The sequence below is a fragment of the Cetorhinus maximus genome, chromosome 5 (genome assembly GCF_964194155.1).
Source record: "Cetorhinus maximus chromosome 5, sCetMax3.hap1.1, whole genome shotgun sequence".
In the NCBI taxonomy this organism is placed as follows: Eukaryota; Metazoa; Chordata; class Chondrichthyes; order Lamniformes; family Cetorhinidae; genus Cetorhinus; species Cetorhinus maximus.
Window position 1 is genome coordinate 81405173 of NC_135883.1, and position 14540 is coordinate 81419712.

At 45.0% G+C, this 14540-nt stretch overlaps 1 protein-coding gene across 1 annotated transcript in view; it reads right to left on the reverse strand.

Annotated features, from left to right (window-relative positions):
• lama2 (laminin, alpha 2) overlaps nt 1–14540 on the reverse strand; it is a 582487-nt gene that overhangs the window by 16545 nt on the left and 551402 nt on the right. The window contains exons 59-60 of the mRNA XM_078542125.1: nt 7982–8244; nt 5080–5233 (exon numbers count right to left, since the gene is read on the reverse strand). Of these exons, the coding sequence (XP_078398251.1) occupies nt 5080–5233; nt 7982–8244 (417 nt within the window). The remainder of the gene's footprint in view (nt 1–5079; nt 5234–7981; nt 8245–14540) is intronic.

Genomic DNA, 14540 nt, shown 5'->3' on the forward strand with positions numbered 1-14540 from the left:
ATCCGTGCAAATCCCAGTGCTCTTGCTTCCTGGCTTTACTAATCCCAGGCATGATGCACAAAGTTCTGTGCCTTCACGAAGATGGCAGCCGTAACCTCCTGTGCGTGGAGGCTTGCAAGGTCTTGCACAGGCCACCTGTGGAATCTTGGAAGGAGCCACAGGCATAAAAATTGAGTGCCACGGTCACTTCCACAGCCACAGGAAGTGAATTCCCTCTGTCTCCCCATGGTGCCAAATCCTGCAGCAGGTGGCATGTGTGACCGACAAGTTTCCTAGACATGCGCTATCTTCAACAACACTGGTTCTCCGTCACCTGCAGGAACAACAGGTGCCGTCAACAGGTGTCTAGTGAGGCGCCTACGAGTGACTGTTCACTGTGGATCTTCAGCTGTGCACTCAGCAAGCCCTGCCGCCCCTTCATCTTGAGGGAGGTGCTTCTCCATTTGCCGAGTTAGACACCTTTGCTGCTCTCTTCTTCTCCACTCGTCTCTGTAAGCCATGAAGCATACCGCTAAATCACCAGGCTCCATCGTCTTGATGTTCTCTTCCTGCTGGATCAAAGAGAGAGATGCATGGGTTAGCATGGGTGTCCTAAGAACCTCTCTTGGCTAAGTCTGAAGGCCCCTTCACGCATGCATTAGAGTGTTGGCCACCACTTGAATGGCCAGTGTGTAGTGCACTCATTGGCTGTCCGAAACCCCATCCACCACCGCTCTACTTCACTTGACTGATTGGCAGCAGTTTTGGCCATTGGACTACATACTGTGCTCTCAGCCAGGCGCAGGCATTCTCCTAATCCACGCTGTAAGGCTGCACTGTTAGCTTGAACCATGAGGGATACAAGTCCAAACCTTCATAAAGACATTGCAAGGGGCTGTGAGCGCCTCCACCAGTGACTGTGCCATGGCCACCTTTCACAAGGGGATTTTACAACTTGCCCAGTCAGCCAATTGTTCTACCCCCTAAAACATACATTAATTTGCAGTCTGCGCCTGAGGAATAAAAGGCTCTGGAGCATTTGGTGGCACTTTCATGCTTTTGCGTTGCTTGAGTGGGCAGAAAAGCTTCAGACGCCCGACTCTAAGCATGACAATGGAGCTGCTGCTGAACAGTCTCAGCTGCGGAAGAATGTTCACTTTTGACAAGCTTTTTCAAGTGCGTGGCCACTTCGCACACCCCACTTCCACCCACACCGCCGGCATGTGCCTGAGATTTCCTTCCGTCTGTGCCACCTTCTCCCACACCATCCACCACCCATCGCCCCCCCCCCACCCGCTCTGCTTGACCCACACTGGAGCCCTTCCTCTGGCACCACACTGAAAGCCAGCCAGGAAAACGCGACTTGCCTGTGCCCCCCGCGAATGCACAGCGCCTCTTTCTTGATGGCACACAGGAGATGGTCGTGAGCGCTACGCAAGGTTGTGTGCACTCACCTCCGAGTTCCTCTTGAAGTTCAGGTCACCAGGTGCATGCCTTTTAAAGGCAGTCGTGAAGCATGTTATTCTGAAGTCACACCGAAGTGGGCGGTAAATTTGATGCGGGGAATGATTCCGGCAAACAGGGCTGATAATGAACTGCTAAAGTATTGAAATTAGGCTTCCAACGGTGATGGGAAACGCAGCCCGCTGTAGACGAATCGAGCGGATGATTGCAAACTGGTTTCACAAAGGCGTGAAACTGATCTTTAGCCTTCTCGCCATATTGTCCCCGCCTACCATGGTGTCCAACGCCAACAGAGCAGGAAAATTCCGGTGGTAAATGTTTGCTGTGACCAACCAAGGAGGTTCACTAGAGGGGTCCTCTAGTCCTCTGTCCTTCCCACCTGGTCTTAACATGACATTTGCTTCATTAAACTTCATTAGCTGCATGCACTTTTTGGGTATTCTTGGATGTTTCTCAGTGTCTCAAATAAGTAACTTAATCAATTCGAGGACTCGAAACGTCAACTCTTTTCTTCTCTGCCAATGCTGCCAGACCTGCTGAGTTTTTCCAGGTAATTCTGTTTAACTTAATCATAATTTTGGTGAAATATAGAACAGGAATGATCAGGAAATCCACAGAGATTGGTAAATACTTGGAAGGCAACCAATGGGGATGTTGACTGTTGAACTCCAATTCCACCCCCCACTCCCCTCTCCAAGGAGGTGGTGCCATCCTCCAGTACTGCTGCTCTCACTCTTCTCTTGCTTCTGGTTACTCAGGGTTTGCACTTAGTAGCATTTTCTTTGTGATACATGGACAGGGAGGACATATATAAATGGTGAGTTTTGACAGAAGACAAGACCGTTCTTCCTGGGTGTGCTACTGGGACTCATCAATGGAGCAGGGAAACTGCTTCCCAAACGGAAACTGCCACACCTTGTCACTATCTGAAGAAGTGAACTGTAGAGGAAACAGATTGTTATGTCCTGGGGCTGTGTCTTTAAGTAAAATGAAGGGGTCTTGTGCCATGTGGCCTATTCTGAGTCTGCCTGGTTTGTGCTAATAGTGGATAGACTGAGAGTCTCCAAAGTCCCAGAAAAGTGTTGAGAATGTCGGTTGTAACCGGTTGTGCTTTAAGCTGTCCAGTTATTTCCAAGATGAAAAAGCATTGTGCTCTCAAAATAGCTAATCAGCATTTCTACTTGGGTACAAAGGCCCATGAGACTCACGTGGCCATAGAAATGGGCTTTGAGAGGGCCACAGAAACTCACAGAAAAATTAGTCTATCAGGATCTAGAAGAGGGAGAACAGCTATAGGCAGAAAAAGGCTGTGGTATACCTCACAGGAATGCGGGTAGAAGCTCGCACTCAAATTGGAAAGACTATATTTGTGAGGAATTAAAATGAGGCTGGAAGATTTACCTAGCTTTAGCTAGAGAGAGAAGTCTCCAGGAAAACTCGCACCATGAAAGACAGTTCTGGAGTTAAAAGTCTCCAGGCTGGGAAAGGAAAAGATCGGAAGTAAACCCTCAGGAACTAAGAATCATTTTGGATTGATTCTGGGAGAATTGAATGTCTACTTGAAGGACAGTGTAACGTACACGTGATAGTGTCCTTCTTTTGGCTGTATTAAACATCTTAATCTGTGGTTAAAGTATAAGTTGCCAACAAAAATAATATTTGGTCAATAGTGATTTTAGTCTGTGGCAGTAAACATCTTAAAAAGTGAAATGTTGGCCCAGATCTTCCAGTGTTCAGATCATCGGAGACCGGATGTAACCTGCAAGATACACTTCGGGATTCTACAGAAGTCCTGATGCAGTAACTCCAAGGGGATTGCCCAGGAAGTTTGAACTACCAATGGACAATTACCCTGCTCCCTGGGACTCTCGGAAAAAGTCTCCAACTCTGAATTAGAGTCGGAGACTTCAGACAGTTCTGATTTAATTACCTGAATAGTTGCCCAGGGAAACGTTAGGCAGAAAAATTCTAGTCTAACACCTGACAACTATACTATACAACTGATACCCCCAAACCCCCTCCCCAAACCTTCCCACTGACCACTTGATTTCCCCCGGCCCAACCTGACTAGCCCCACCACCTGACTACCTCCTGACCCCCACTTCTCCCTGACTCCCCCCAACCCCACCTCACTAGCCCTTCACCACCCAACTCTCCCCCTCCACCCTTCAACCCCTCCTGACCAGGCCTGAGTGCACCCCCTGACCCACCTACTCACTTACACATCTACCCACCTCACCAACCTGCCAACCAACAGCCCTACACTTCTGCCACCCTGTCCAGCTGCCACCCTGCCCAGCTTCCACCCTGCCCACCTACCTCACCCATCCTCACTTACTCACTTACCTCACCTACCCTGTCCAGTCACACGCCTACATATTCACCAATCATTCACCTATTCACTAACACACTGAAAAGCGGTTAAGACGTTTCAAAGCTTTTCAGTGCGTTAATGTACACTTACCGGAATACAGCAGCTAGTGCCATAAAAAGGGGGCCCTCAACAATCCTGCTTTATGTGGAAGCAATTTGATGGAAAACTGCTCAGCATTTCTGAAGAAGCCGGGATTGGAAGACCCAACCGGAAATGCGGAGCTCCATTGTGGTGCCGAAAAGTAGGGGCGGAGCAGCAATCCAACATTGACTGCTGCCCCTCAGAAGATTCGGGCCATCTTGTTGTGTCATCTGTCCAGCTATTAACTGGAAGTTCGAATTTCTTTTTGAAAGCTATTGTTCTCTACGGGGATTATAACACAAATGAGTGACTTCTTACTGTAATTTCACTGAGCTAATTTCAACTAATTATTCATTAGACTTCAATTATCCCTGGTGCCCTGTCCAATATTTATTCCTCAACACTCATGATTAAAACAGATTATTTGGTCATCATCTTGTTGTTTTTTGTAGGACCTTGCTATGTGAAAATTGGTTGCTGTGTTTCCTCGATTAGAACAGTGACTACACTTAAAAATATCTGTAATTAGCTACAACATGCCTTGTGGTGTCAGAAATCATGAAAGCTGTTATAAAAATGCAAGTTCTTTCTATTTTTTTTGTTGTAGGTTTTCCAGTCCTGCTAGTGGGGTGGTGAGTCTGGAGGAATCAATGAGCTTTAAGTAGCAAAGCATTGACAATGCTTGATTGTCTGGAGTAAGGCCTCATTTTCTATTCAAGCAGAACTCCCAGCCACATTGCTTTCTCATCTACCTCTTATAGATAAAATCTTTTATATCCATCTTTTAATTAAAAACCAGTTATCTCACGAATGTGCATATGATAATATTAATAATTTTCACAATGTGTTCAACTATCAAAAATGCTTAGCTGGCAAAAATATATTTACATTTTACTGTTTAAAGTAATTGTTTGCCTTATTTCAAAAACAGAACTACTAGAGATTTCTTACTGTATACACTCATTCACGAGACCAGAAATTTATGCCTCTGTAAACTTTGGAGGTTTTCTTATATATGGGCCAAAACTCATATGGGAGTATACACAGTAACTTCAAATAGCATGAAGCTACTTTCTTTGCAAGAACAGTGTTTTAAGGTGATGGCTGACTGAAATTACGCTGGTTGTTTACTGTAAAATAACTACAAACAATTTCATTGTCAAAGTAATCAAATACTTTACCTGCTTTAGCAAAACCTGTTCCATCAAAATAATTTCCTCTTTGACTATTAAGAAAACAGACACCAACATCAAGGCTGGAAGTCGGATTATTCAGGTCAAAAGTGTTGTTGTTCAATTTAAAGTTACGGATGCAACCATTTATACTGTAGACTACCTGTGGTGAAAAAATGAGTGAACAACAGATTAACATGAGTGTAAATGCAATCACTAAGCCAACTTTCAGGCACTTTTAAAGTCTTCACAGCTAACTCATCTTTTAAACCAGGCTGAAATGCTGTTGAAAAGGTCTGAGTGCAGTTTGACTGCACCAAACTGGGGTCAATTTTGACTGCCTTTGCCTGGAACTACATGGGCTGTAATGTCCTCAAAATGAAGTCAGTAGCCTCACCATCCCATTAACTCTGATGACACAGCTAGTTCTATTTTAAGAGGAGCCCACCACCGGGTATGCAAAGCTCCTGCCTGTTTCAAGCACTAGATCTCTTTTAAAATGGAAATCGATATCCTATGACCAAAAATAAGGTTATAATTATCAATTTTTGGTTGGAACTGGGTGAAGCCTGTGCAGTAAAATATAAATGTACAGACAAAGTAAAAGTCCACTGGCTTTTAAATGAAGTAAGAGAGGAGATCAAATAGACTCAGGGCACAATTTTTTAATCCTCCTTAATATGAGCATTGTGCTTTGAGATTAAAAAAGTAGGCAAATCCACACTTCTGTTTCAGATACACATGGCAATTATAGACCAGTTAGTCTAATGCTAATTTTGGGTAAGCCTTTGGAATCCAGGGCTGGATTTCACAGCCTCCCCGCTGAGCATGTTTTTGGCAGGGGGGCACGGAAACTATGTCAGGTGGCTAGCCCAGCACCTTCCCACACACCCATCGAGCTGACCCCCATAACATGCTAGATGGATGGGTGCTGAAATCAGCAGCCCAACTGCCATATTTAAATGAATAATTAAAGGTTAATTAGGCTTGTTAGTAAGCCTATTGTCTGGGATAATATGCTGTCCATGCCATAATACGGTTAGCATGGGCAGTTGGACCGGAGTGGGCAGGCTATTTTTGGCGGCCTATATGAAAAACAAACAGATGGAAGGGGAGGCACCTCATTTGGGAGGTGCCCTCTGTGCATCGGGAGCACTCCCCCTTCCCAAGATGTCACACCGCACTCCCACTTCCTTCCTTGCCACCTGCCCTCCAAAACCCAGCCCCCACCCCTGGCTACCTGCTTCCTGGGCTCTTGGATCTAAAAGCCTGGGATTTACCTTTCTGCAGCAGCCATACCCCTACTTCGTGCTTCATTCCTGCAGTCCCAGTAATGCCCACCACTGAGCTCTAACACTGCCGGGACTGCTAGACCTGCCGATCAATCACAAAAACAAAAATACCTGGAAAAACTCAGCAGGTCTGGCAGCATCTGCGGAGAGGAACACAGTTAACGTTTCGAGTCTGAATGACCCTTCAACAGAACTAAGTAAAAATAGAAAAGAGGTGAAATATAAGCTGGTTTAAGAGGGTGGGGGGGGGCGGGGGGGGGGAACAAGAAGAGCTGGATAGAGGGCCAGTGATCACGTTAACTGTGCTCCTCTCCGTAGATGCTGCCAGACCTGCTAAGTTTTTCCAGGTATTTTTGTTTTTGTTTTGGATTTCCAGCATCCGCAGTTTTTTGCTTTTATCTGCTGATCAATCAGATTGACCAGCAGCTCCCGAGGGTGGGACTTCCTCCCACTGAAGGGCGGAAGTACCATTCTCAGCTAGTTTAGTCTGCTTGCAGTGTGTTATTGCGGCGGGATTCTTTCTGGTACGTCAGCTGCTGACCAATTTTCCTTCTGAGGGTTGAACAGTCCACTTTCCCCATAAAATGCAGCCCAAACTTTGAGGCTACATTTATAAATGTGTAGGTCAATCAAGGATAGCCACCATGGGCATGTTTGACCAAGTTTTGAGAGTTTTCTTGAAGAAGAGACTGATTAGGAAGGTAAAGGGAATGGGGTTAATTCTGGTTGTAGGTTGGTGATAGGTGGACCATCAATTTAACTAATTTAACTGTCACTAAGAGAGTAAGGAGAGGGGTTAGGAGAAATTTCTGCATAGAGGGTTGAATGCCTTCCCATGTAGAGAAGCTAAGATAGAGATCACTATATATTTTAAGAGGATTAGACATATATTTGAAGTAGAGAGGAGAGAGAAAGGTTATGTGTTTAGATTTAGACTGCTCTAGAAAAGAGCTGGTCAGACAGTGGGCTAAAGGGCCTCTTTCTCTGCTGAAAACTTATATGATCCTATGGTAAAGCACAAAATCGTGCAGTATATACTACTGTGTCCTCTGACCAAATTAAAAACATAAGCTACTATTACTTATCTATTTTTGTGAGACATATCATCAAGAGCATTGCTCTTGGCTAGATAGAAAGACAAATAGGATCTGCAGTCTATTAGCACCAGTATAAAAATATTCCACTCCTCAGCAGTGATACAGCTTTTATTAATAAGCATGTAAAATGTCTGCATCATCCTCTCAAAGAAGGTAAAGAAAAAATAGTTTTGAGACAAGAGAAAAGATTCCATTGCTGAAAAAAGAACCATTAAGCACTGACTGAGGAGCTGCAAAGTCTCTAAGAGTTAAGTTCCCAGCACAAATGATTGCAATGGGAGTTAAGTTCAGACACTTGGGTATTAAGGTCAACATGTCTAACCTAAATTGCTCTTGATTTTCTGGCAAAGATTTTAATGGTCAGGTGATGAGGGGTGTTGTGACTTGGCATTATGTCCTCCTTGCCTGAATTGTCAACATATGTTCACATCAAATAAGACTCTGCGCTGGGAAAATAACCTCGAAATTTCAGGGGTGTGATTTTATGCACTTTTTACATGACTGCTCTTGTTCACAACTTACACGGCCAATTCTTCTTGTTGTGTAGTTCTTTGGCAATCCTCCAATATAAATCATACCTACAACATCCAGAATGTCTGCATTTTTAGGACTAACTGTCGTTGCGATGTTGAGACCAATTGTAACTGTTACTCTCTTCCTATCCCGGACAATTCTGACCTGCAAAAAATAAATGAAATTTATTAAAACAGTTACCGTATGCCCTATTCCACTTAAGTACAATTGCAAATGAGTAAGCTTGACCAACAAGTAAAAAGAAAAAAAAAATAAAGATTCACATGTAGCAGCATCCACATCCTCAGGACATCCCAAAGTTGTTTTGACATGTGGTCATTGTTCCTTTGCAGACCAACATAGCAGCCCTTGCGCAGTAAGATGAATTATCAGATAACCTGATTTGGTGGTTGAGGGTTAAAAATTGGCCGGAGACCAGGAGAAATCCTGTTCTACTTTGGAATAGTGCCATAGGGTCTCATATATCCAGTCAAAAAGGCAGATGGAATCTCGTTAAAATGTGTTTTCTGAAACTCAGCATGTCTGAAAAGGCCGCATTGTTTCAGTGCTGTATGAAGTGCCAACCACTGTTTTTCAAATAGTGAGGTATTTAGCCTGCTGACATAATCTGTTAATTACTCATTGTTGATTACCAGAATAAAAATTGCAGGAATTTTCCTTCATTCCCACAGGTTATTGCAGATATGTTTCAGTATTTTTCATTGTCAAATCCAATGCTAAATATTTTAAAACATATTGTTTTGGGGTGTAAAGCAGCTTTTAAATTGTTTATTAGTCTTCCCATTCATTCCTAGTTCATGAATAGTTCAGCCTCTTCACCAACTCTCATTGGTATATAATTCTCTCCCTTGCCCTCGCCATTTATGCTGGAGCTTGGCACTTCTTGGGTTGAATTTAACGGTCACAGCAGTGACCCCATCCACCAGCCAGAAAACCGGATGCAATGTCGCTACAGCAACTGTTGGAAGATCCAACATGACTGTATGGCCATCAGGTAGTTAACTGCCTGCTGTCAGGGCTTCCATCCCTTTAAGGACGGAGGCCCTGAATCCAAAAGCCAATCAGAGAACCGGTATCTCTTCCATTCCAGCAGCACCACCTGGAGTGGTAACCACTGCCCCGGTGAGCGGGATGGGCTCATTGTTAAGGGAAGAGGCGGGCTTTATGAGGAGGCAGCCCTTGCTGTTGTGGAGAGGTGCCCTCCATGGACCACAGGGTGCCCAATCAGGAGGGTTCCCTATTCCCAAGCGGCTAGGAGGCTTTTACTGGACAGCCTCCCCATGTGGTGTGTCTCCCCAACCCCACCATTGGTGGAATACCAGTGACAAAGAGATGAGGCCCTTTAGTGGCCATTATTTGGCCACTTAAAGGCCTCAATTAGCCTCCAGGTGGAAAGGCCACCCTCGACCTTCCTCATCCCTCACTGAATCAGGGAAGTCAGGAAAGTCATTCCTTCCTGATTCTATGGCTCCCCTTGCCTCCCAGCCCACTCTCAAGACGGGAGTAAAATTCCACCCCTTGAGTCGCAGTGCCTGCTGGTGTTGATGTTGCAAATACTGTGACAATTGAGTGCATGCTCTAGTTGGGATTAAGAGCAGCTGATACTAATTGGGGAAAGGTTAGGGCATATATATAAGAACCAATTTCCACCTGTGTGGTGGAAAAGTAGTCTACACTTATGTTAAACGAGGTTCTGTGAATAAACCTATGTTGAACACTGACTGGCTCCAACAACTTCTTTTACCAGGTACCTGCTCAGCAGAATAGCAGCTGGCACTATCCTTACCCTCGCCCTCAATTTAGGTCAGCATTCTTGATCCTTACCTTCATGTCACATTGGCATGCTTGCCCTCCTTCCTTTCTTGTACATGTTTGCACCATTTCCCCCCACCCCGGCTCACCTCTTAGTTTATGATAATATTCTCTACTCCCTTACCCCTCAGCTCATATTTACAGGAACTCTTGCCCACAGCTGCAGCATTGTTCAATTCCTGGAGCAATAGCAGCTAAAAGGACTTCCAGAAAAAATTTGATAAGGTTCCAAATAAGAGGTGATTAAGAAAAATGAGAGTGCATGGGTTGGAGGCATCCTGTTGGCTTGAATAGGGAATTGATTAAAAAGCAGAAGACAAAGTGTAGGGAAAATGGATATGTGACTATTGATACTCTCCAGGGATCTGCACTGGTGCCTGAGCAATTCACTATATTCATTATTAATTTAGATGAAGGAAGAGAGTGCTGCATATGTATTTGCTGATGACACTAAGTTAGGTTGCACCATAAATCATGTAGATGGGAGCAGAAAGTTGCAAAGGAACATTGATAGATTAAGTGATTTGGCAAAACTGGCACATGTAATTCAACAGGGAAAGTGTGCAGTCATCTGCTTTGGACCTCAAGGATAGATCAGAGTATTTTCTAAATGTTGAGAAACTACAAACTGTAGACAAGGAGTGATTTAGGGGTCCAAGTACACAAATCACTAAAAACTAGGGGCAGATACAAAAACCTAAGTTCAAAGGCTAATGGAACTATGAGATGAAAATCATGATATTGTTGTACAGAGCTCTGGTTAGGCCACATCTGCAGCATGGCATTCGATTCTAGGCAGCACATCTCAGGAAGGATATATTGACCTTGGCGCAGATGAAGCACAGATTTCCACCAGAGTGGAAAGGGTTAAATTATGAGGACAAATTGCATAAACTAGGCTTGTATTCCTTTGAATATGGAAGGTTAAGGATCGAATTGAGGAAATTAAGTTTATTAAATCTTTTAATAAGGTAGGCAGAGAAAAACTAATTCCTTTAGCGAGGGAGTCCAGGACAAAGGGGCATAATATTAAAATTAGAGCTAAACCATTCAGGAAAAGTCAGGAAGCACTTCACACAAATTAAAGTGCAAATCTGGAACACCCTCTCCAAAAAAGTTGTTGAGATCAATTGAAAATTTTAACACAGAGATTGATAAATTTCTGTTAGACAAGGGTATTAAGCATTAAGGAAACAAAGTGGGTATAATAAAGATAGGTATCAACTATGATTTAACTGAATGGGAAAACATGTTCCAGGGACTGAACGGCCTATTCCACAGATATGGTACCATGACGATTATGTTACTGGATGAGTAATCCAGAGATCTGGACTAATGACGTTCAGATGAGAGTTCAAATCCACCAAGGCAGTTGGGGCCTTCATTGAAAAGGTGATGGAGTATAAAAGTAGTGAACTCTTGCTGCAGCTATGCAGGGCATTGGTGAGACTGGACCTTCAGTCCTGAGACAAATTTTGTCTCCTTACTTAAGGAGGGATATCCTTGCATTCGAAGCAGTTCAGAGAAGGTTCACTAGGCTGATTCCTTGGATGAAGGGGTTGTCTTATTGAAAAAGGTTGCGCAAGCTGGGGGTTTAGAAGAATGAGAGGTGATCTTTATTTTTTATTCATTCATGGGATGTGGCCTTCGCTGGCTAGGCCAGCATCATTATTGCCCATCGCTAATTGCCCTTGAGAAGGTGGTGGCGAGCTGTCTTCTTGAACCGCTGCAGTCCATATGGTTTTGGTACACCCACAGTGCTGTTAGGAAGGCAGTTCCAGGATCTTGACCCAGCGACAGTGAAGGAACAGCAATATATTTCCAAGTCAGGATGGTGAGTGACTTGGAGGGGAACTTTCTGGTGGTGATCTATCTGCTGCCCTTGCCCTTCTAAATGGTAGTGGTCATGGGTTTGGAAGGTGCTGTCGAAGGAGCCTTGGTGAATTCCACCAGTGCATCTTGTAGACGGTACATACTGCTGCTACTGTGCGTTGGTGGTGGAGGGAGCATATGTTTGTTGATGTGGTGCAAATCAAGCGGGCTGCTTTGTCTTGGACGGTGTCAAGCTTCTTTAGTGTTGTGGGAGCTGCACTCATCCAGGCAAGTGGGGAGCATTCCATCACACTCCTGACTTGTGCCTTGTAGATGGTGGACAGGCTTTGGGGAGTCAGGAGGTAAGTTACTCGTCGCATGATTCTAGCCTCTGACTTGCTCTTGTAGCCACAGTGTTTATATCACTAGTCCAGTTCAGTTTCTGGTCAATGGTAACCCCCAGGATGTTGATAGTGGTGGATTCAGTGATGGTAATGCCATTGAACATCAAGGGGAAATGGTAGGATACTCTGTTGTTGGAGATGGTCATTGCCTGACATTTGTGTGGTGCGAATGTTACTTGCCACTTGTCAGCCCAAGCCTGGATCTTGTCCAGGTCTTGCTGCATTTGGACATGGACTGCTTCAGTATCTGAGTCGCAAATGGTGCTGAACATTGTGCAATCATCAGTGAACATCCTCACTTCTGACTTTATGATGGAAGGAAGGTCATTGATGAAGCAGCTGAAGATGGTTGGGCCAAGGACACTACCCTGAGGAACTCCTGCGGTGATGTCCGGGAGTTGAGATGACTGAACTCCAACAACAAAAACAACCATCTTCCTTTGTGCTAGGTATGACTCCAACCAGTGGAGAGTTTTCCCCCTGATTCCCACTGACTCCAGTTTTGCCAGAGCTCCTTGATGCCACACTCTGTCAAATGCGGCCTTGAAGTCATGGGCATTCACTCTCTCACCTCACCTCTGGAGTTCAGCTCTTTTGTCCATGTTTGAACCAAGGCTGAAATGAGATCAGGAGCTGAGTGGCTCTGGCGGAACCCAACTGGGCGTCAGCGAGCAGGTTATTGCTAAGTAAGTGCTGCTTGATAGCACTGTTGATGACCCTTTCAATTATTTTATTGATGGAGAGTAGACTGATGGGGTGGTAATTGGCCAGGCTGGATTTGTCCTGCTTTTTGCAGACAGGACATACCTGGGCAATTTTCCACATAGCCGGGTATATGCCAGTGTTGTAGCTGTACTGGAACAGCTTGGCTTAGGGTGCAGCAAGTTCTGGAGCATAAGTCTTCAGTACTACTGCCAGAATATTGTCAGGGCCCATAGCCTTTGCAGTATCCAGTGCCTTCAGACATTTCTTGATATCACATGGAGTGAATCGAATTGGCTGAAGACTGGCATCTATGATGCTGAGGACCTTCAGAGGAGGCCAAGATGGATCATCCACTCGGCACTTCTGGCTGAAGATTGCAGCAAATGCTTCAGCCTTATCTTTTGCACTGTTGTGCTGGGCTCCTCCATTATTGAGGGTAGGGATATTTGTGGAGTCTCCTCCTCCAGTGAGTTGCTTAATTGTCCACCACCATTCATGACTGGATGTGGCAGGACTGCAGAGCTTAGATCTGATCTGTTTCTTGGGGCATCGCTTAGCCCTGTCTATCACTTGCTGCTTATGCTGTTTGGCACGCAAGTAGTCCTGTGTTGTAGCTTCACCAGGTTGACACCTCATTTTAAGGTATGCCTGGTGCTGCTCCTGGCATGCCCTCCTGTACTCTTCATTGAACCAGGGTTGATCCCCTGGCTTGATGGTAATGTTAGAGTGAGGGATGTGCCGGGCCATGAGGTTACAGATTGTGTTCAAGTACAATTCTGCTACTTCTAATGGCCCACAGTGCCTCATGGATGCTCAGTCTTGAGTTGCTAGATCTGTTCGAAATCTATCTGATTTAGCACGGTGGTAGTGCTACACAACACAATGGAGGGTATCCTCAATGTGAAGGCAGGACTTTGTCTCCACACTGATTGTGCGGTAGTCACTCTTACTGATACTGTCATGGGCAGATGCATCTGTGGCAAGCAGGTTGGTGAGGATGAGGTCAAGTATGTTTTTCCCCCTTGTTGGTTCCCTCACGACCTGCCGCAGACCCAGTCTAGCAGCTATGTCATTTAGGACTCGGCCAGCTTGGTCAGTAGTGGTGCTGCCGAACCACTCTTGGTGATAGACATTGAAGTCCCTCACCCAGAGTACATTCTGCACCCTTGCCACCCTCAGTGCTTCCTCTAGATGGTGTTCAACATGAAGGAGCAATGATTCATCAGCTCAGGGTGGGCGGTACGTGGTAATCAGCAGGAGATTTCCTTGCCCATGTTTGACTGCATACAGTCCCTCCCGACTGAATAGCACTGTGCTGCCACCTCTGCTGGGTCTGTCCTGTCAACAGGGCTGAGATTGCCGTTGTCGTTTCTGGTGCCTAGGTCGATGCTGGGTGGTCCGTCTGCTTTCATTCTTTTTTGTGACTTTGTACCGGTTTGTTACAACTGAGTGGCTTGCTAGGCTATTTCAGAGGGCATGTAAGAGTCAACCACATTGCTGTGGGCCATGTGTAGGCCAGGCCAGGTATAGACGACAGATTTCCTTCCGTAAAAGGCATTAGTGAACCAGATGGGTTTTTACAACAATCGACAATGGTTCCATGGTCATCATTAGACTTTTAATTCCAGATTTTTATTGAATTCAAATTCCACCATCTGTCGTGTCGAGATTTGAACCCAAGTCCCCACTGGGTTACTAATCCAGTGACAATATGCCATCGCCTCCCCACTTATTGAAACATTTAAGAATTTGAGGGGCCTTGACAGGTTAGATGCTGAAAAGTTGTTTTTCCTCATGGGGGAATCTTAAAGGAG